The following is a 21685-nucleotide window of genomic DNA, read 5'->3' on the forward strand; positions in this document are numbered from 1 at the left end:
AGTATGTTCTCAATTATTTTGATAAATATTACCTTTCACATGCACATCAGCTTAAAAATAGTAGGGTATATTTTCAAAAATGCATTGTAGATCATAAAACAGACCCAAAGCAATTGACCTCTAGGGGATACAAACTCATGATAGCCCAACTGATACAACTGAGCTCATTAAAGATTCATCTAATATTTAGTTCACAATCACCATCAGACTACTGAAAATGTCTTAAATTTGCCAATTCACTTTCTTTAGGATTACTAATATGGCAAAACTTGTATTTTAAAACTAGATAAAACAATTTAAAATTTTCATAATTTCATATTATATGTTCAATGTGTTCAAAGCCCAACAGTGATTTATAAAAATTAACATGCTTCCATTGAGAAATTTTTAAAAACCTATACAATTCAAGCTAATGAAATATTTTATTGTACATAATAAAAGTGGTGCTTAAAAAAAACATTTTCAGGCCCAGACATCTGCAGGAGTATGTGAGGAAAGAATTCCACTGGAGTATAATGAGCAATACTCATTTGATGAAACTATAACCCACCCCACTCCCTACAGTAAATACTAACATTCAAAACAGGCTTGAAATTCCTGTAGCATCAGTAAATGTATTTTTTAAAAGATTATAAACATGCATATGATGCCCAGAAAGGAGAAAATTTGAGACTGTAACTGCACATTTATGTACTCCCAGCTTTTCTAACTTATAACCAGTTAAGAATCACAATATTTAAAGAAAGTATTTTAACATAATATATGACTCACTGGTAAGTGGTTTTCTACTCAAGTAAATACAAAAATTTTCATTTTAATGTCACACTGAATTTCAGTACTTTTCAATCCAAGAAAAAAAATCAACTGAGACATAGTCATGAGTTCAGGATTATATATATTACAATTTGTCTTGTTATAATACATTTGTGGCTTTATGATAAAAATAACTCAGGGACATATGGAATTCAAGCTAATTTGTGTAACTGTCACAAGAAAAAAGCATTAAAAGCATTTTTCAAATGTTTTTTTCATTTAATTCCAGAACCTCAAAACTGCATTAGACCTTGGCCTTGTTTTTAAAAGTTTAGTTAAACACTTAAGCTAGCTAAATAACCTTCTTGAAAGCTTTGAACACAGCTGATATAGAAAATGTTTTCCCTCAAGGGTTCAGAAAAAGGCAGACAATTTCTTTAGCAGCACATACGGCTAAATCCATCAACTACCTTAAATGAGAACATCCATTATTGACCCCATTAAAAAGAACTGGACAAATATCAAAAATTACACACTTCATAAACCAAAAGACAATAATTTTTAGGGTTATGGTAAGGAAAATATTTTGAAACACTTCAAAAACTTTTAACGTTAAACTAGAGGAATCATCTCTTCATTGTTAAGAAACGCGTAAAAGAAAGTGAAAGACATTTAAACTAAAATGATTTTCAATCCTCTTTGAACAAGAGAAATGAAAAATAAGGGTTGATTAGCTAAGCTCTGTGTTCTAACCAAACTAATTACAGTGATTTTTAAATGGCAACAGCCCACCTGACTGGGTAACTTGACAGTTCTGAATACATTTGCAACGATTTTTTTTTTAAATGCAAAGACACTAAATTGATCCAATCATGCAATATTCATCTTATGCATTCTGCATCTCCTTGCCAATCTTGTAGCTAAGAATCTTGTTCCAATCAATCTTAGTGCGTGTAACTGGCAACTGTCGACGTAAGGCTTTGAAAGTAGTGTCCGACATTGTCTGATAATTTTCACTGATGGCAGTCTATGAAAAACAGTAGTTAAAAGTTTAAAGAAATAAAAGAACAACAATTTCTAAAACACATAGATGATTTACAAAAAACGTATATTTAAGCAGCCTGTTTCAATGCTTTTAAAAGTCAAATAAAAACCTAAATATGGTTTTAAAAATTATTTAAAAGCAGCTAAATGAAAAAACTTATAATCATTTTGAATAATTAAATTCAAGAAAATGAAATTGTAAATAAGAGTTAATGTGCACCCTCATTTTGGATCTATTATTATTCACTCAAAACAATTTCATAAATTGCTGTTTGTAATGAGTGATTTAAGCCACTCCTTACAAAACTTGTTCAAGCCACAAATTAAAAGCTTATATTCAGAAGTCTAGTTTAGAAGCTTATAGATAATGTAAAAAGCAGAGTACAAAATAAAATATTATCTAAACAGACTACATATAATCCAAATGCTTTGGGAAATACATGTATTAAAATTTCTGATCAGAAACAAAATAACCATTTAAAATCTTGGCATATTTTGACTAACACTCTGAGTTTTGTCTATACTTTCACAAGTTTGCCCTTGAAGTAAAAACAAACAAGTACAAACACACACACACAGAAGGATTATATCTCATTATAGTGAAACAATGAAAAAAAATTCAGGTTTATGACTAGAATGAAAATTTCAGTGTCACTATTTATAAGCGAATATATATAAAAGAAATGTAAAAATCATACCTGATATTCATTTTCTGCAGTTTCTACAATCTTTATAAATTCTTTTGCTGTTTGCACCTCATTCTGAATAAAAAATAAAAATATTAATTTAAAACTATACCATTATTATTTTTAAATAGGTATGCTAATATATGTATAGTTAATAATTTGTATAATTTAATATATAACAAGCATAAATTATAATAAATAAACGGGAAATATTATAAGAGAAATATTCTAAGTCCAAGGGGATCTAGGCAAAAATATTTTAAGTCTATGGAATGAGGCTGGTCTCAGTGTTTCACTAGTTAATGAAAGAAAAATTTTAATAATACACAGTGCTCAAAAATGCGATTATAACACTCAGCATATATTCTAATAAGCAACCTTTATAGGTAAGAATTGTCATAGATTTGTAATTAATGACTACAAAGAAATTTAACAGTATTTACTGCCACAATAATATATTATAACATATTACAAACTTCAACCAAGATGGAGGCATAGGTGGAGACGCCGTGCTTTCTCACACAACCAAGTTTAGAGACAAGAAAATATTAGCAACAGAAAACACAGCCAGAACACAGAAAATTGAACTTTTCGGAAGTCTGATAACAACAAATTCTTCAGCCTGACTGGTAAGAGGGGCGAAGCCAGCAGCTGGCAGAGTGGGGTTGCACAGGAAAACTTGGTCAGACGGACTAAGGCACACAGATCCCAGGCATGGTGTTGCAACAGGCAGACCCAGTGAGTGACCCAGTGAGCAACCAGCGGAACCAGCGAGGGCACAGGGCAGTGAGTTCACTGTGGCCCCGCATTCGTGCCCACATAGACCAGAGAGGGAACGGGTAGTGAGACAGGACTGAGCAGGCCCCAGTGGCAAGAGGCAGCAAAGGGGGCCGCCATTTCCCCGCTCTGACCCCGCCCCCACATACAGCATCACAACTCAGTGACCTGGGTGGCCCTGCCCTGGTGAACACTTAAGGCTCCGCTCCTCATACTTAACAGGCATGAATAAACCAAAAATGGCTCAAGAAGATCTCAAAGCCCCAGAGCCCATAAATATAAGCAACGAAGAAATAGCAAAATTTTCAGGTGCACAGTTCAAAACACTGGTGATCAGGATGCTCACAGAACTGGTTGATTTTACTCACAAATTAGAGAAATTCATGAAGACTAAACTAATGAAGGGAATTACACAGGAAACCAATAGTGATGAAAAGGAAACTGAGACTCAAATCAAGGGAGTGGACCAGAAGGAAGAAAATAATGGCCAAACAGGAAAATATGAAGAAACAAGAATTCAAAAAAATGAGGAGAGACTTAGGAACCTCAAGGACATCTTTAAATGCTCCAACATCTGAATTATAGGGGTACCAGAAGGGGGAAAGGCACAGCCACCAGTGGAAAACTTATTTGAACAAATAATAAAGGAGAATTTCCCCAATCTGGCAAAAGCAATAGACTTCCAGGAAATCCAGGAAGCTCAGAGAGTCCCAAAGAAGTTGGACCCAAGAAGGAACACACCAAGGCACATTATCATTACATTAGCCAAGATTAAAATGAAGGAGAGAATCCTAGAAGCAGCAAGAGAAAAGGGGACAGTCACCTACAAAGGAGTTCCCATCAAACTGTCAGCTGATTTCTCAAAAGAGACCTTACAGGCAAGAAGGGGCTGGAAAGAAGTATTCCAAGTCATGAAATCCAAAGACCTACAACCAAGATTGATCTATTCAGCAAAGCTTTCATTTAGAATGGAAGGACAGATAAAGTGCTTCTCAGATAAGATCAAATTCAAGGAGTTCATCATCACCAATCCCTTATTATATGAAATGTTAAAGGGACTTACGTAAGAAAAAGAAGATAAAAAAAGATGAACAGTAAAAGGACAGCAAACTCACAGTTATTAAAAACCACACCTAAAACAAAAGCAAACTAAGAGGACAGCTAGAACAGGAACAGAACCATAGAAATGAAGATCTCATGGAGAGTTAGCAACAGGGGAATGGGAGGAGAAGGTACAGAAAATAAGTAGCATAGATGGTAGATAGAAAATAGATAAGGGGAGGGCTAGAAAAGTATGGGAAATATAGAATCTAAAGAACTTGAAACATGTGGTCATAAACTAAAGAGGGGGAATGGTGGGGGAGGGGTGTGCAGGGTGGAGGGGAATGAAGGGGGGAATAGAACAACTGTAATGGCATAATTAATAAAAATTTTTTAAGTTAAAAAAAAATTCCCAATTAGGAAAAGCACATTTTAATTTAAGGTGAATTTACTGCAGTGTTTAAATATTTTTTGAAAATTAAAAAAAATCTTCTAATATACAGGTTTTCTTTTGCTAACAGTAAATTTAATGGAAATCTAGACTTTTGTAGTATAAGACAGTGTTAATATAAAATTCTCAAATACTATTTTATGTATTATTATTTATAGTTGACCTTTGAACATGGCTTTGAAATTGTGTGGATCTACTTACATTTGGATTTTTTTTCAGTAAATACGCACAATACTTTGAATGTATTTTCTCTTCTTTATTTTAACGTTTTCTCTAGTTTACTGTAAAATACAGTATGCAATAAATATAACATACAAAATATGTGTTATTTATTTATGTTATCGGTAAGGCTTCTGGTCCAGAGCAGGCTATTTGTAGTTAAGTTTTGGGGGAATAAAAAGTTACATGCAAACTTCAACTGTGAAGAAGTTCAGCACCTCTAATCTCCACATTGTTTAAGAGTCAATTATATATTGGACTGACCAAAAAGTTCACTTGTTTTTTTCCCATAAGAAGACTCTAGTACACTTAGATGACTTTAATCTCATTCAAAACAATTTTGTTACACTGTATTATAACTGCTGTCATATCAGCATATATATTTTTAAAAAGTATCAAAATTGGTGAATTTCTGGGTTGCCATTTTAACACTGAGGATGGAAATACACAACATTTTTGGCATATCATGTTTTATTATTTCAAGAATGATAAAAACACAACTGAAATGCGAAAGTTTTGTGCATTGTATGTGTAGAGAAGGTGCTGTGACTGATGGAATGTGTCAAAGGTGGTCTGTGAAGTTTCATGCTGGAGATTTCTCGCTGGACAATGGTCCACAGTCAGGCAGAGCAGTTGAAGTTGATAGCGATCAAATGTAGACATTAATGGAGAACAATCAACAGTATACCACTTGGGAGATAGCCAACATACTCAAAATATCCAAAATCAATAAAGTTATTGGTGAAAGATGAAAAATGTGTTTTTTATGAAAACAAAAACAAAAACAAAAAACTAAATGGACATTTTGGTCAAACCAATATATTTACACATATATATTTACATATCTATAATGGGTGCATTTATCTCTGTCTAAAAATAATAAAACAACTGATAAAGTGAAAAACATATTCCTAAAAAGCTCAGCACAAATTTGACACATCATTTTACTATAATAACTACCTCTCACAACTCCAGTCTATAAATGTAGACAAATGTCTCTTAGGAAGAATTTCTGCCCAATGTCAAGGTCCCCAAAGAGGATAATAACCAAGTATCCTGGTAAGCAAATAATGTTGCATATATACTCATGATATAGAACTATACTGAATACAATGTCTTATGGAAAAACATTGAAATTTGTAAGTTGCTTTTACTGGCAAATTTAGTAAAAAGAGTACTACTTAGCAAAAAAAGCTGAAATCACCTGAGTACTAATGAAAACTAAAAAAAAAAAAAAAAGACAGCTTTCTTCTTAGGTAGCATTTGGCTTAACAACACATTCAGATGTTTCTTAATGTTAAGTGCTTTCTTACATTGAAAATGAAATTTTCCTTAGTATTTGTAAAACAGCTAATTCTGTGTATCAGCAGTTGATGTTTAAATTTTACTGAATGGTACTTTCAGGTACACAATACACATGTTTATGGGAAAACGTCATGTTAACGTTATATTAACATTCTTGAAGCAAAGCAATTCTACCATGAAAGCTAGCTACACATGCAATGGAAAAAATGTGTGACAAACTGCAGGGAAATAAAACTAAGTTAAAAATTTCTTGAATTTGAAAGCTGAATTTTAGAAAAACTTCATTAAATCATAATCTCAACAGAGGGTAAAAAAAAGCAAACACTACGAACATAAGGTTTAAGTAGAGGACCAGAGATGTAAATTTAAGAGCTAAAGCTATAAAATTCTTAGAAAACACTCAAGGTAAATCTTCATGACCATGGGTTAAGCAAAGGCTTCTATTAATATATCAAGAACGTAAATAACAAAAGAAAAAAACCACTCATCAAAACTGAAGTCTTTTGTTGTACAAACAATACTAGGAAGAAAGTGAAGAGACACAGAGTGGGAGATAATATTTGCAAATCATTTTTCTGATAGTTTTATATCCAAAATATATAAGCAACAATTACAACTCAACAATAAAAACACAAACTACCAATCATGAAATATGCAAAAGATCTGAATAGAAATTTTCAATATGTAAGTGACCCATAAATATATAAGAAGATGCTCATTATCATTTTCTGTCAGGAATATATAAATAAAAACCACAATGAGATACCATTTCATACCAACTAGGGTGGCTATGATCAAAAAGACATACATTTGGTGAGGATGTGGAAAACTGGAACCTTCATTTACAACTGATGGCAATTTAAAATGGTGCAGCCACTTTGGAAGTACTGTCTGGCAGTTTTTCAAAAGGTTAAAGGTAGAACTACAATGTGACCCCACAATTCCACTGCCACATATATACGAGAGAGAAATTACAACAAATGCCTGCACAAAAAGTAGTACATGAAAGTTCACAGCAGCAAAAAATAGAAAATAACACAAATATTCAGCAACTAATAAATGGCTACATAAAATGTGGTGTATAGAATATTATTTGGCAATAAAAAAGCATGGAATACTGCTACATGCTCCTACAAGGACAAACCCTGAAAACATTAAACTAGGTGAAACTAGCCAGTCGCAAAAGACCATGTATTGTAGGGTTCCATATGAAAGGCCAAGAATAGGCAAATCCACAGTCAGAAAATCAATTTGCGGTTGCCCAGGCTTGAGAGTGGTTTGGAGAGTGGGAAATGGGAGCAACTGATAATGGGTACTGGATTTCTAGAGGACAAAAATGCTCTAAATTAGACTATGTTGATTACTGCACAATCCTCTTAATATACTAAAAAGCACTGCATTTTACACTTTAACTGGGTAAATTGAATGGTATATGAATTATATCTCAATAAAGCTGTTAAAAAAGTTAGGTGTCAATTTCCGTTACTTACCAATCTTTAATCTACTTGAAAACACTTAATCTAAAGCAGAAATATTACTTAAAATGTTACTTCCAAAACTGTTCTGGTTTTATAGAAGTACTGGGATATTTAAATTTTATTTTACATTTAATTACTTACAGACACTGTTAGGGAATCTTGTATATCTTTATGACTCACTAGTTGAACATTACCATCTTCATAATAATGGACCTATTAAAAAAGAAATTAAAGAAATCATATTATAGGTGAGAACCATCAAGATCCACATGGCTTCAACAGTAACATCGACTGTAGATGATTATTAATTTCAGCTCTAACCTAGACTTCTTTGATAAACTCCTGACTTTTCAAACCTCAGCAAGACTTCCTGCCTTCAATCTAGGGAGAAGACTAGTTAGCAGTTCCAGCAATTACTCAGGCAAGCCCTCCGCTGACCTAACTGCTGGGCATTTTTATCTCAGATATTCTGCTAGTACCTAAACTCAAGATTTCCAAAATTGACCTCGGAATACTCCCTCCTAAACTCCCTCCTTTTATGACTGCTCCTCTTTTGTGTACTTCTACCAAACACGCAACTTCTCAAATTCAAAGACATGAATTCATTCACTAAACATTAACTGAGTGATTACTACATATGCCTCCTATTAAGAAGTTCAAGGGATGCATAGCATTTATTTATTTACTTATTTATTTGGAGTGGCTATAATTTTTGAAAATTTTTAATTTATTTATTTTTAGGTAGAGAGGAGGGGAGGGAGAAAAAGAGGAAGAGAAATATCAGCGTTTGGTTGCCTCTTGCGTGGCCCCTACTGGAGACCTGGCCCACAACCCAGGCATGTGCCCTGACTTGGAATTGAACCAGTGACCCTTTGTTTCTCAGGCTGGTGCTTAGTCCACTGAGCCATGACCAGCCAGGACCGGATACCTAGCTTTTAAAAGGACAGTTCCTAAACTCATATTTCGATACAACATAAAAAATGTACACAGTACATTAGTAATACTAATTAGTAATACTCCAGACTCTATCTAAGCATTAAAAAAGGACTTCAAAGAAGAGGCACCACTGCACTCAGCTTTAGCAAAATGACTGACTAATCAAGGAAGATAAGGAAACAACTTAAGAGAACAGCAAACTGTAGGCAGGCTTGGAGATTCTAGTGGATGGAATGTGTGAGGTCAGGGAGGGAGAAGAGTGGCTGGAGAAATATATATAGGTAGAGAACAAGTTAACTTTGGGTCTGAATGCCACTTAAATATGCCTGGACTATGTAATAGGTAAGATAGCAAACAGATAAGTAACATACAGATTTAAATTTAAAAAATCATCTTTCTTGATGGCAGTGTGGAAAAAAATAGATTAGGAAATGGCAAAAGGTCCAGCAATTCAAACAAAATAAAGTAACAGTTACATGCCAGGCATGATACTAAGTGCTGAAGACAGAACTGTGAATCAGACAATCTTGGCTCTCAACAAGCTTTGGTCCAACAGGCAAATTATTACCTATTTGGTCCATCTGACAAATTATTAAGCTAAGAGCTGCTGAGGCCTAACCAAGGGAAGAATGTCAACAAAAATGGCTACCACTCATTAAGCACTTTATGTCTGCTTCTATTGTAACCATTTTATCCATATAATCTAATCTTTAAATAGTCACATGAGATTTTTTTTAAGCTAATGAGGAAATAAACATAAAGTTTAAATGACTTCCTAATATCATAAAACTAGTAAGTGGCAGCGCTGGGATTCAAACTCAGGCAGTCTGATTTCAAAATCCAAGCTCTTCATCTCATTTCTCTAGCCCCAAAGGCAGGGGTGTTAAACTCATTTTTACCAGGGTCACATCAGCCTCAAGGTTGCCTGCAAAGGCCAAAGGGCCAAATGTAATTTTATGACTATAAATGTAACTACTCCTTAACTAGGGGCAAAGAGCCCGGTGCTGATGCCAGGTAGAAACAACGTGCCCGGCTGGATACAACAAGGAGGAAGAATATGGAGGCGTAGATGGAAACACTGTGCCTCCTCATACAACCAAGTTTAAAGACAACAAAGTTTTAGTAACAAAAACACAACCAAAACATGGAAAATTGAACTGTACCGAAGTCCGACAATACCAAATCATTTGTCCAGACCAGTAAGAGGGGCAGAGTCAGCAGCTGGTGGAGCAGGTCTCGCAGGAAAAAGCGGCCAGACCGGACTGACCCAGGTGCACAGGCGGCAGCTGGCAGATCCCAGGAATGGGGTGGCAATGGGTGAACCAGTGGGGGTGCAAGGCGGCTGGCTGACCTCGATCACACATTCACACTTAGATAAACCAGGTGAAAGAGTGAGCAGTAAGACAGACCACGCAGGCTAGGGCCCCAACGACAGGAATTAAAGCCTAAAAGCACCAATTGGAAAAACTCTCGGGGTTGAGGTGCTGGGAGAAGCTCCCAGGCTCAAAGAGAGTTTGCTGGAGAGACCCACAGGGTCCTAGAGGGTGCAGAGGCCCCCACACTCCTGGGGGGCGGGCACCAGGGGGGGCCCCGTTTGCTTGTGGGAAGCAGCAGAGGGGACCGAAATCCGAGAGAGAGCAGAACAAACGCCACTGCCCCTCTCTGACCCTGCCCCCACATACAGTGTCACAACCCAGTTACTGGGTCACCCCACCCTAGTGAACACCTAAGGCTCTGCCCCTCATATGTAACAGGCGTAAACAGACCAAAATATTATGGCTCAAGCAGAAGAACAAATCAAAGCCCCAGAGCCAATACTTTTAAGCAACCAAGACATAGCCAACCTATCAGATGCACAGTTCGAAACACTGGTGATCAGGATCCTCACAGAACTGGTTGATTTTAGTCACAAATTAGAGGAACACATGAAGGCTAAACTAATTGAAATGAAGGGAAATGCACGGGAAACCAATAGTGATGGAAAGAAAACTCAGACTCAAATCAAAGGAGTGGACCAGAAGGAAGACAAAAATGACCAAACAGAAAAGAATGAAGAAATAGAAATTCAAAACAATGAGAGCCTCAGGAACCTCCAGGACATCTTTAAACGTTACAACAGCTGAATTATCGGGGTACCAAAAGGGGAAGAGAAGGAGCAACAAGTGGAAAACTTATCTGAACAAATAATAAAAGAGAACTTCCCCAATCTGGCACAGAAAATAAACTTCCAGGAAATCCAGGAAGCTCAGAGAGTCCCAAAGAAGTTGGACCCAAGAAGGAACACACCAAGGCACATCATCATTACATTAGCCAAGATTAAAATGAAGGAGAGAATCCTAGAAGCAGCAAGAGATAAGGGGACAGTCACCTACAAAGGAGTTCCCATCACACTGTCAGCAGATTTCTCAAAAGAGACCTTACAGGCAAGAAGGGGCTGGAAAGAAGTACTCCAAGTCATGAAATTCAAAGACCTACACCCAAGATTGCTCTATCCAGCAAAGCTTTCATTTAGAATGGAAGGGCAGACAAAGTGCTTCTCAGATAAGGTCAAATTCAAGGAGTTCATCATCACCAAGCCCTTATTATATGAAATGTTAAAGGGACTTATCTAAGAAAAAGAAGATTAAAAAAGATGAACAGTGAAAGGACAGCAAACTCACAGTTATTAAGAACCACACCTAAAACAAAAGCAAACTAAGAGGACAGCTAGATCAGGAGAGGAACCATAAAAATGAAGATCACATGGAGGGTTAGCAATAGAGGAGTGGGAGGAGAAGGGGAGAGAAGGTACAGAAAATAAATAGCATAGACGGTAGGTAGAAAATAGGGGGAAGGGCAAGAATAGTATGGGAAATATAGAATCTAAAGAACTTGTGACACATGGACATAAACTAAAGGGGGGGTGGTGGAGGAGGGGGTGTGCAGGGTGGAGGGGAATGAAGGGGGGGAATAGAATAACTGTAATGGCATAATCAATAAAATATATTAAAAAGAGATAAAAAGGTGGAGGGCTGGATTCAGTCTGCAGGTCTTGTGTTTACCACCTGTGCCCTAAGGGATGGTCACCAAGACATAAAAGTATTAGGATGTAAGACTAGGAATTAGAAATGTAAATTGGAACACCAAATTCATCTTTATTTCTTTATGGCTCTTGGCATAGTACCTTTCATGATAGCTGATCAACAAATGTGTTGAATAAATGTGTGAATCAAGACAGAAAAAGGTTAGTATTTTCCTTTAACTTATTTAGTAGTACCTATATTGAAATATTTGGTCTCTTCTTTATAAACATTTGAGTTTACATTAAAAGTCAAAGAATTCAGTTCTAATGTATTTCATATAGAAAATACTTACATATATATTGTGTACATATATTAATATACATATATAATACATATACTTACAAATCTAAACATGCATATATTAATATACTTCACCCTACTCTACTCAAGATAACAGAAGATGCTTATATGAACAAATTATATAAACAGAAGACCAAATAATAGCACGTAATTTTAGTTGTATTTTTAGACTCTGTTGGCTGTCCCTGCAGATTTTTTATGAATATAGAGAATGAACTACAAGGTTATTAAAAAGGTGAAATCAGCACTACTTGTTTTTCCCATTACCTCGACATGAAGATCTGAAAAAAAGAAATGGTTATTAGGTATCATGAAAATGTAAACTTATGAATCAGTTATTTTTCTATTCAGGATCATTAAAAGATCAATAAACAAATTCTTTTTATTTCATACCTGAATTTTCAAAATGCCAACCACCTGAGCAGTTGAAGGAGTGATTGTAAACTTCCACTCTGACCTCCAACGCCCATTCCTTAAAAATAAAAACAGCAGCTGTAAATGGGTAGGGAAAATAATGTGAATAAAAATTTTAAGTTCCAGATTTAAATTTAATGGTACAGTAAGAGAAAATCTTGGGGATGGATGATGGGCATTCATTATACTAAAATATGTGATACTTTTAGAGAAAAACTTTAAGCTACTTCTTCAATTGACTCACTTATATTTTAATTAAGAATAAAATGAATAAACATTCAGATTATCAGGGGCTTTTGCAAATACAGTCAATATAGTTTAACATCCACTGAGTAATACAAGTACCAAATAATTTAAAAAGATGGATAGTACAATGACATTCTTAAGATTTTGAAGTTTGGAAAGAGAAGAGCTATAAAGAATTATAAGCATCAGATTCCCTGCCCACCACCTTTTCTAATGTTAGATTTAAAATTTTCACTTAAAAGGCACATCCTCTTCCTACTTCTTGAAATAATTTTCAGTATACAAATTAATAAATATTCATTATGGTAGGAAATTGTGGTGTTACAAACAAGCAACAGGTATGTTAGTCATTTTGTCTCCCACAAAATGAATTGAATTTATCCTTTTTTTATTAATGGCCTTTTCATAGCAACTCCTTTACTTTTGATCTTTATTTGCTCTCTGCATGCTAAAGATATTCTAATATGCAAATCTGTAACTCTTAACTTTTTTCTGAACAGTATATATTCCTAAAATAATCACAGGGCTAATAGAGCACTACACTGGCTTTGGTATAAAATTATGTATGGGTTCTTTTCAATATTCTTACAGTTGAGCCAATCATGAAAATCTGTAGAATGATGACACTAATACCTAAACTTAACACTTAACATTTGAAGAGTGCTATTATTAGAACAATGTATATGTTGTACAAAATAAAAGAGAACTATGTAACATATCTTGACTTTTAGAGACTCATCCAAAATTATCCACAGAAACTCAGGTGGAATCTAGGTCCCTTCATTTTATTTCATGATTCCAGAAGAAGTTATTCCTTTCATTTAGGTATTAGTATCAAGCACTAATGAGTTCTAGGCATGTAGAGTTCTGATTTATTATGACAATATGCATATATCACTGATTGTGAAAAGGAGTAAATTCCAAATCAAGCAATGGGACCAATTTGAGAACTATTTCATTTTTTGTTAATTTATTATTTATTTATTTATCTATCTATCTATGTATCTATCTATTTATTTGTTATCCTCACCTGAGAATGTGCTTATTGATTTTAGAGAGGGGAAAGGAGGAAGAGAGGGAGAGAAACATCAATGGGTTGCCTCCCACAGTGCCCTTACCAGGGATTGAATCACAGCCAAAGCATGTGCCCTGACTGGAATAGAACCCACAATCTTTTGGTTTATGGGTCAGTGCTCCAACTGACTGGGCCACACTTGCCAATACTGAGAACTATTTCAAAGGACGTTCCACAGACATGATTATATAGTATTGGTAAATGATGCCGAGCAGATAGTACCCTTTCATCAATATTGTAAGCAGTCGAGATTCCTAGCCTTTCATTATATTCTTCTCTTCCCTTCAATTAACACTGTAATTACAAATGTTTTCATTCAAAAAGCCTTTATTAAGTCTCCAATACAACTAGACATTAGGGAAATCATAGAGACCAAGAAGAGACTGTCCCTAGTGAAATCTACAGAACATCCATGACTAGTTTTTTTCTGGTTTTTGTTCTCTCTACTATTGGTGAATTAAAGTGTATTTCTATTACCAAAATATTTAGATTTTATTGTTTTACTGAGATCACTGTGATATGTATACTTAGCATTTTGGAGTATCATAAATTTTCTCTTTTCCAAAAAGTGGAAATGGAAATCATTTTTAACTTCAATGATGTAATATTCAGAGTGGTAGTTTAGGAAAAAAAAATTCAAATATGCAAAGTGAAATAATGAGAACAGAAAACTCAAGAACAGACATTCTCTTCATTTTACATATGGTAAAACTCAAATAAATTATATTTTTAAAATTAATTACTGTATTTTGCTGTGTATAATGTGCAATTTTGGCCCAAATTTTAAAATAAGGATGCTCATTATATACATGGGTAGAACTAATTCTGTATTTACATAAATGCTTTTAATTTTTATTTACACTTATGCATTAAAAGCATAACTCTAGGAAGCAATAATGATATCCATAGGCAAAATAATACCTGAGAATACAATAATTGGTTTTGTTTCTAAATACTAAATAAAAAGTTGAATTAAAAAATTAAAATGACAAATTTTTTTCCTAAAAGTTTGGGCAAAAAACATGGATGCACATTAGATAAGGGAGTGCATTACACATGGCAAAATACTGTAGTCAATTTACTATAGTATCTCCGGTATACTTTAAGGTAAAACTTAGTAACAAGAATTTTCCCTTAAGTAGTATGATTTCAATAAGATTGATTTTATTATATATATCCTGGCACAAAGAGTATAAATTAATAATGATTTAGTACAAATTTATTTCTTTAGTATACTGGTAGATTAATGGTACAAGTTTTTAAGCCTAAAATGAAGAAATCACCTTTACATTAAGTCAATAAAAGTAACTTTGTACACCATAATCTTTAAGTGACTGTAGCTTGTCATTAACACCTATGTTTACATATGAAGTTGATTTCCCCTCAGTGATAATGTATCTGCATTCTTCCAAATGTTCCTGTTTAACATTGTAACCTTGCATTTATTTGAGATGGTTAAGTAATGAAGCAAGCTTGGACCACAGACCTAAGTGGTCCACAGGGGTTACTGATACCTCAGGAGCACAACCAACCAACCTGGCTAACAAGTCAAAGACTAATATACTAAAAACTAAATATCATGACCACGCTTACTCTGATAACCACAGCATGTATTAACTAAAAAGGGGTATACAAAGGTAAGGATTTCATTTCATTCTGAAGTTATAAAGTCTTGGAGAACCTCACAATTTTTTAAGAGAAGATACCTCAGGAACAGTCTTGTCTAAAAATAAAAAGGCCTAATAACTTGTTAGATATCAAAGATTAACAGGGCAAGCCAGTGCTTTGGGGGACTAGACTTTTCTAAGGAATAATTGACTGACTTGTCTACAACTTGTAAGGTATGATTGTAATATGCCTCATTGCGTAATAAAGTATGTCATTACTCCCTCACATTGGCTAACCAGGCACAAGGCAATCCACATAAAAATTATCTAATTCAGCGCCCCTAAAGTTCACAAAAAGAATCATAAATATTCACTCTATAATTACCTCTGTTCTCACCCCTCATGTATGTCTCACTCAAGAAACAACTCCTTTTCAGGATGAGCATATGGGCCTCCCACTGGTCTGCTTGCAGGCATACGTGTTCCCTTAGGATGCTGCTTGCTAGTCTCTAAAAACACCCAACACTCTTCCCATGCTCTTTTCATTGAGTGTGAATGGATTTACTGTTACCTTTAAATAAATAGGCTGATTATAAAGCAGATACTGTTCTTGTATCAAAAGACTGAAGATCCCTACCCGCAATTTATTTTGTATGGGTTTCAAGTATACAGCTCAGTGGTTGGACAATCATATACTTTATATACAGTGTATTCCTCTTGATATTTCCAGTATGCCAACTGGCACCATATAGTTATTAAAATATTATTGACTGTATACCCTATGCTTTACTTACATCCCCCTGACTACTTTGTAACTACAAATTTGTACCTCTTAACTCCCTTCACCTCTTTCATCCAGTCCTTCAATACCCTTCCATTCTGGCAACCACCAATTAACTTTCTGTGTCCATGAGTCTGTTTTAATTTTGTTTGTTCCATGTTTTCTCTGTAAGTTTCACAAATAAGTGAAATCATATATGGTATGAGGGTGGACCCAAACAAACCCCAGAGTTTATTTATAAAACATTATGTATTTATCCGTGTTTAAACTTCAGCCACCTTCAAAGTACTCTTCATTTGATGCAATACTCCTACTGAGACTTTTTTTCCACTGCTTAGAACAGGTTTTGAACTCATCAATTTTGATGCCTTTTAGTGCCTCTGCTGTTATTTGTTTCACCTCTTCCACATATCAACAAAATGGTTCCTTTTGAGGACTTTTTTTTCCATCAGGGGAGACAAAACACAGTTGCTCAGAGAAAGATCGAGTGAATAGGGAGAATGAGGCAGGGGGGTTATCATGGTGTTTTTGGTCAAAAACTGCTGAACACACAGCACAGCAAGGGCAGGTACACTCATAAATCACCCTTCACGAAATGGCCAAATGTGTTAAAAGAGTCTTCAAAAAAAAATCTCACTGTAGCCAAATATAGCCTCTCACAACCCCAGCTGGTACACTGACACAGATGGGTCCCTGTACAAGGGGCCTGCCCTCCAGATGATAGTTCCCATTTTTTATGGGGGGGACCTCCTCATATTTTTTACCTAATTGTGCTGAGCATAATATATCCTCCTGGTCCACCCATGCTGTCACATATGGTAAGACTTCATTCTTTTTTATGGCTGAATAATGTTCCATTGTATATATGTACCACACCTTTTTAATCCATTCATATACTGATGAGCACTTGGGGGACTTCTATATCTTGGCTATTGTAAATAACTACAATGAACAAAGAGGTACATATATTTTTTTCCAATCAGTATTTTGGATTTCTTCAGATATGCAGAAGTGAAATCTCTGGGTCATAAAAAGGCTGAAGTTTTATATTATGTTTAGATTGCTCTTAGTCAATCACACGCAAAGAAGGGATAGGGCAAGAATCTTTTACAAAAATATAAACCATGTCAAAAGTCCCCAATACACAAAAATTTTAACTTACCAAAAATTTTTTGCTTGGAACTGATGGCTTTCTATGCATGCAATAATGGTTTGCTGTCCATCTATTTTTTTACCATATACCTTGACAGTAAAGAAAACAAACATAAGAGTGAATTTAAGGCCACAGAAAGTCCAACTTCAAACATCCACAAAATACTGAAAATTATAAGCACTTTAGCAGGAACATATAATACTCAAATATGTACATTTAATCACAGATTCTTGCTTGATCATAAAAGAACTCAAAATAAAATACAATTTACTGAGTAAAACTGATTGTACTCTAAAAGTAGTCACAAACATTCTATAATACCGTATTTCTCATTCCAAATACCAGTATCATGAGAAATAAATATATAGACACCAATCTGGCTGTTTCCACACAAATAAAAACTGGACCTAGATTGTCATTATCTTTGTTTATTTCACAATCTTTGGAATTGCAATTTCTCTGGTCATTTAAAAAGGCATCTGGATAAAGTCAATTTACTTATAACTAAGAAAGGTTGTTAAGAAAATGCCTATGATGCTATGACGATGTTATTTTATCTCCTGCCTACTGTTTTAAAAGTAATGATTAAATTGTGCCTTTCAATCCCCCAGCAACAGATAAGGACACTCCAACTCAACCTAATCACCATATTTTTTGAGTTATTCTTTCAAAATAATCCTAATCAACAAAGTTATAATTCAAAGAACTTACAAGGTATTACAGGCTGTGTGGCTCTATTTTTCAAATAATTACTGAAAAGTAGATACTTAAAGAGTACCATATGCATTTTTGTTTTAACTAGGAAACTTCTGAGTAAAATAGAGTTCTTTTGGTAATATTAACAATTATGATGGGACAGCAGGTATAAATGGTCACCTTAGGTTGGAGAGGTAGGCAAAGGCCAGGTCCATAGGGCCTTGAAGGCCATGTTCAAAAGCCTAGTTTCTATATTTAAGTGCAATGGTGTATCGGTGAAGATTTTAAGCAGGAGATTTTCAGGATCTGATTGGCATTTCAAAGGATTACTCCAGCTACGGAGATCATAGAAGCAGAGACAAACTGTGGGGGACTAAAAAGCCTATCTGAGGGCAAACAATCTTATGAAAGAAAAAAGAAAGCCCTCATAGTTTCTAATATATTTCATCCTGAAAAAAAATAGCTTAAACTTATGAACGAATATGAAAGAAATAAGAAATAAAACATTTAAAAAAATATTTACTGAGACACAAAATGTCAGTTCTGCAAGTTACTGTTAATTTCAGATCATAAAAACACTGTAGTATTTACATAAGGTAGAAGAAAAAGGTACACACTGATGACTTACAGTGCAGACCCCATTTGGATAATGTTCTTTTACGTAAGCTCGTAGGGCAGTTTCTACTGAAGTTCTCCATGATTCAATTGCATTCTCTGCTTCATATGGTCTTGGGTCTGTTGCTTCCTTTCTTAAGTGATCAAATTTGAAACAGATTCTGTTTTTTGGATCCAAAAACTTTCCATTTCCCACGTCACCATGTTCTGTTATTAATACCTTCAATTGTTTTGGGGAAAAAGTATTTAAAATAGCATTTAAATACTGATACATATATTAATATACATCCACTTGAACTTTCTACTTAAAACGAAAAATAAGCCTACTTCAAACAACTGGTTCAACATAAGGCATAACTACAATCTTCAAATGAGTAGACTATACAGACAATGAGACTACTATCATTCAGCTTGATCTTTTTTGGTGTGTCCTACACTGCTGCTGGGGCCACAACTTCACCACTGTGAAGTGCCTCCCTCTGTTTTTATAAGCTAATCACTGACAGTTATTTTCAGTGACTTCCCAAGTTTTTGAAATGTAACTTATTCATTTAAGTACATTTACATTACATGCATAAATTCAACATTTTGTGCTTTTAAAATTTTATTTTTCAAATTACCCTCTTCTTTCCTTTTAACTCTCTCCACTATGACAGAACTTCCCCACTGTCTGATGTAGATCATAAAAACAAAGAATGTACCCTTTTAAATTTCTTTCAGTCAATAATCCTACAAATATTCTTTAATATTTTTCTACTGTTTATTTTTTATTGTTAATTTAAGGAGTGCTTTATTTAAAGTATTTAATTCTACAGTTAAAATGATTACTATTAGCAAAATATACATCTTTTATAGTTTCTGGGTTTCCAGTCTTATTTAAGATGGTCTCCTGCCCCTATCTCGTACATGTTTTTATTTGTTTATTTATTTTACTTAACTTTTAATTTTTTTATTATTTTTTTTTAGAGAGGGAGAGGAAGAGAGGGACAAAGAGAGGGAGAGAAACATTGATGTGTGAGAGAAACACTGATTGGTTGGTTGCCTCTGTCATACCCCACTGGGGTCCTGGCTTGCCACTTATGCATGTGCCTGGATGGGGAATTGAACCCAGCAAACTTTTGGTTCAGAGGCCAATGCTCAACACATTGAGCCACACCAGCCAGGGCTGTTTTCTAAAATTTTGGTTGATTTTATAAATTTTTAATCCACCTGAAATTTATTTCTCTATGTTGTATGAGACAGAGGATAAACTTAACTTTTTCTTGATAGAAACCAGTTGTACCACTATCTTTTATTAGCTGTGGCCAGGTAGCTCAGGTAGTTAGAGCATCATCCTGATATGCTAAAGTTGAAGTTTCAATCTCTAGTCTGGGCATGTAAAAGAATTAATCAATGAATGCATAAATCAGTGTAACAACAGATAAATGTTTTTCTCTCTCTCTAAAAGTCAATTAAAAATTAAAAAAACCTTTTATTATATGTCTGTTTAAATTATAAGCTTGCCATGCATAAAAATTTTCATGTATTTTGGGACTAAATATGCTGATTTGTCTACTCTATAAAAACCACCCTTATTTAAGTATACAGGATCTGTTCAGAAGGTATCCAGACATGTTATATGAAAAATAGAGACATTTATTGAAGAAGATACAAGATACAAGAAACACTGTACACAGGACAATGATACCTCAGTCCCCTTTAAAGTAGGCACCTTGGGACTCACACAGTTCTACCAATCACTGTTGGCTGCCTCATTGTATTTTCAAAAATCTCACCAATGGTTTGAAATCTAATTTTTTAAAGGTGATTTTAGTTTGGGGAAAAGCCAGAAATCATAGGGTACCAAATCTGAGCTACAGGGGGGCTGAGTAACCTGGGTGATTTGATGCTTTGCCAAAAAACTCTGGAGACATGATGCATGAATAGGAGAGTTGTAATGAGGCTGCCAATCACCATTTGCCCATAGCTGTGGCCTTCTGAATCATCTAAATAGTTTCCATGGAGGAATGTTCAAGCTTAATGCAAAATTTGATGTGTATTTGTTCCTCTACTCACTCATTTTGAATGTGATGGTTCCACAATATACATGCTCATTCAATAGCACCTACTGCCCCCACTGACTAGTACGGTGAAGTCATCATTGTTCATGTACACACATTCCAATCCTCCTTGGCTGCCAGGTTACATCAACATCGTGCAAACCATTCCCATTATATTAACAATGGCTGGACTTTTTTCAGACAGACCTCATACACTGGTTATAAAGGCAATGGCTAGTAAGGCAATTAATTCTCTTTCACTATTCTTATTGTTTTTCTTTTTTGTTTTTTTCGTAAACATTTATTTTTTCAGGTAAACCTTATAAAAATTCTGACCAATGGGGGGGGGACGGGAACTATCAGTACTATAATCAAAATGCATTAAATTCATATTTTACTTTTCAAATAATGTAACTTTCTATCTTCAAATGAAATGTGGTGTGCTTTTCCACTGTTCAGATCCTATTTTTTGTGTTTCAAGAAGACAACCATTTTTTCCATATACCTATTTTTTTTCTTGTCAAGATTATTCCCAGGCTAATGTGTAATTTTACCACTATTTAAAATGGAACTAGGCCCCTCCAAGCATTTCTAGTTTCAAATACCTGCTATAAAAGAAGAAACCTAATGAGTTTTGAATACTTACCTTAAAATTCAGCCACCTCAGGGAATTATTTTAAACCTGGTAGTTTCTGGAGGTGTGGTTAATTTACTAAAATCTCCCAGTATTTTCAAATATATAAATCATATCACCTGTGAGTTTTTCTCTTCTAAAGTCTTAAAAGTTCTCATTCTCTTGTTGTATTTGCTACATCTCCATTTATTAGCAATTTTCTATTTTAACTAATATTATTTATTTGTAGTTTATGATATTTATTCTTGGTTTTTGTTAAATAATCTATTATATTTAAGAGATATTTTTATATGTCCATATTTTATTTTAAGAGCTTTTGTAATGAACTAGCTGCTGGATTTTTCAAAGTCCTTTACACTGTCTATTGATATGT

At 34.5% G+C, this 21685-nt stretch overlaps 1 protein-coding gene across 1 annotated transcript in view; it reads right to left on the reverse strand.

Annotated features, from left to right (window-relative positions):
- Positions 1-403: 403 nt before the first annotated feature.
- Positions 404-21685, reverse strand: part of CAPZA2 (capping actin protein of muscle Z-line subunit alpha 2) — a 62395-nt gene continuing 41113 nt past the window's right edge. Inside the window, exons 5-10 of the mRNA XM_037130733.2 lie at positions 18653-18859; positions 17338-17417; positions 12446-12524; positions 7896-7967; positions 2496-2558; positions 404-1780 (exon numbers count right to left, since the gene is read on the reverse strand). Coding sequence (XP_036986628.1) covers positions 1640-1780; positions 2496-2558; positions 7896-7967; positions 12446-12524; positions 17338-17417; positions 18653-18859 — 642 coding nt within the window. The 3' untranslated portion in view covers positions 404-1639. The remainder of the gene's footprint in view (positions 1781-2495; positions 2559-7895; positions 7968-12445; positions 12525-17337; positions 17418-18652; positions 18860-21685) is intronic.

This window comes from Artibeus jamaicensis, unplaced genomic scaffold (assembly GCF_021234435.1).
Source record: "Artibeus jamaicensis isolate MK-2021 breed Jamaican fruit bat unplaced genomic scaffold, CSHL_Jam_final contig_311, whole genome shotgun sequence".
NCBI lineage: Eukaryota > Metazoa > Chordata > Mammalia > Chiroptera > Phyllostomidae > Artibeus > Artibeus jamaicensis.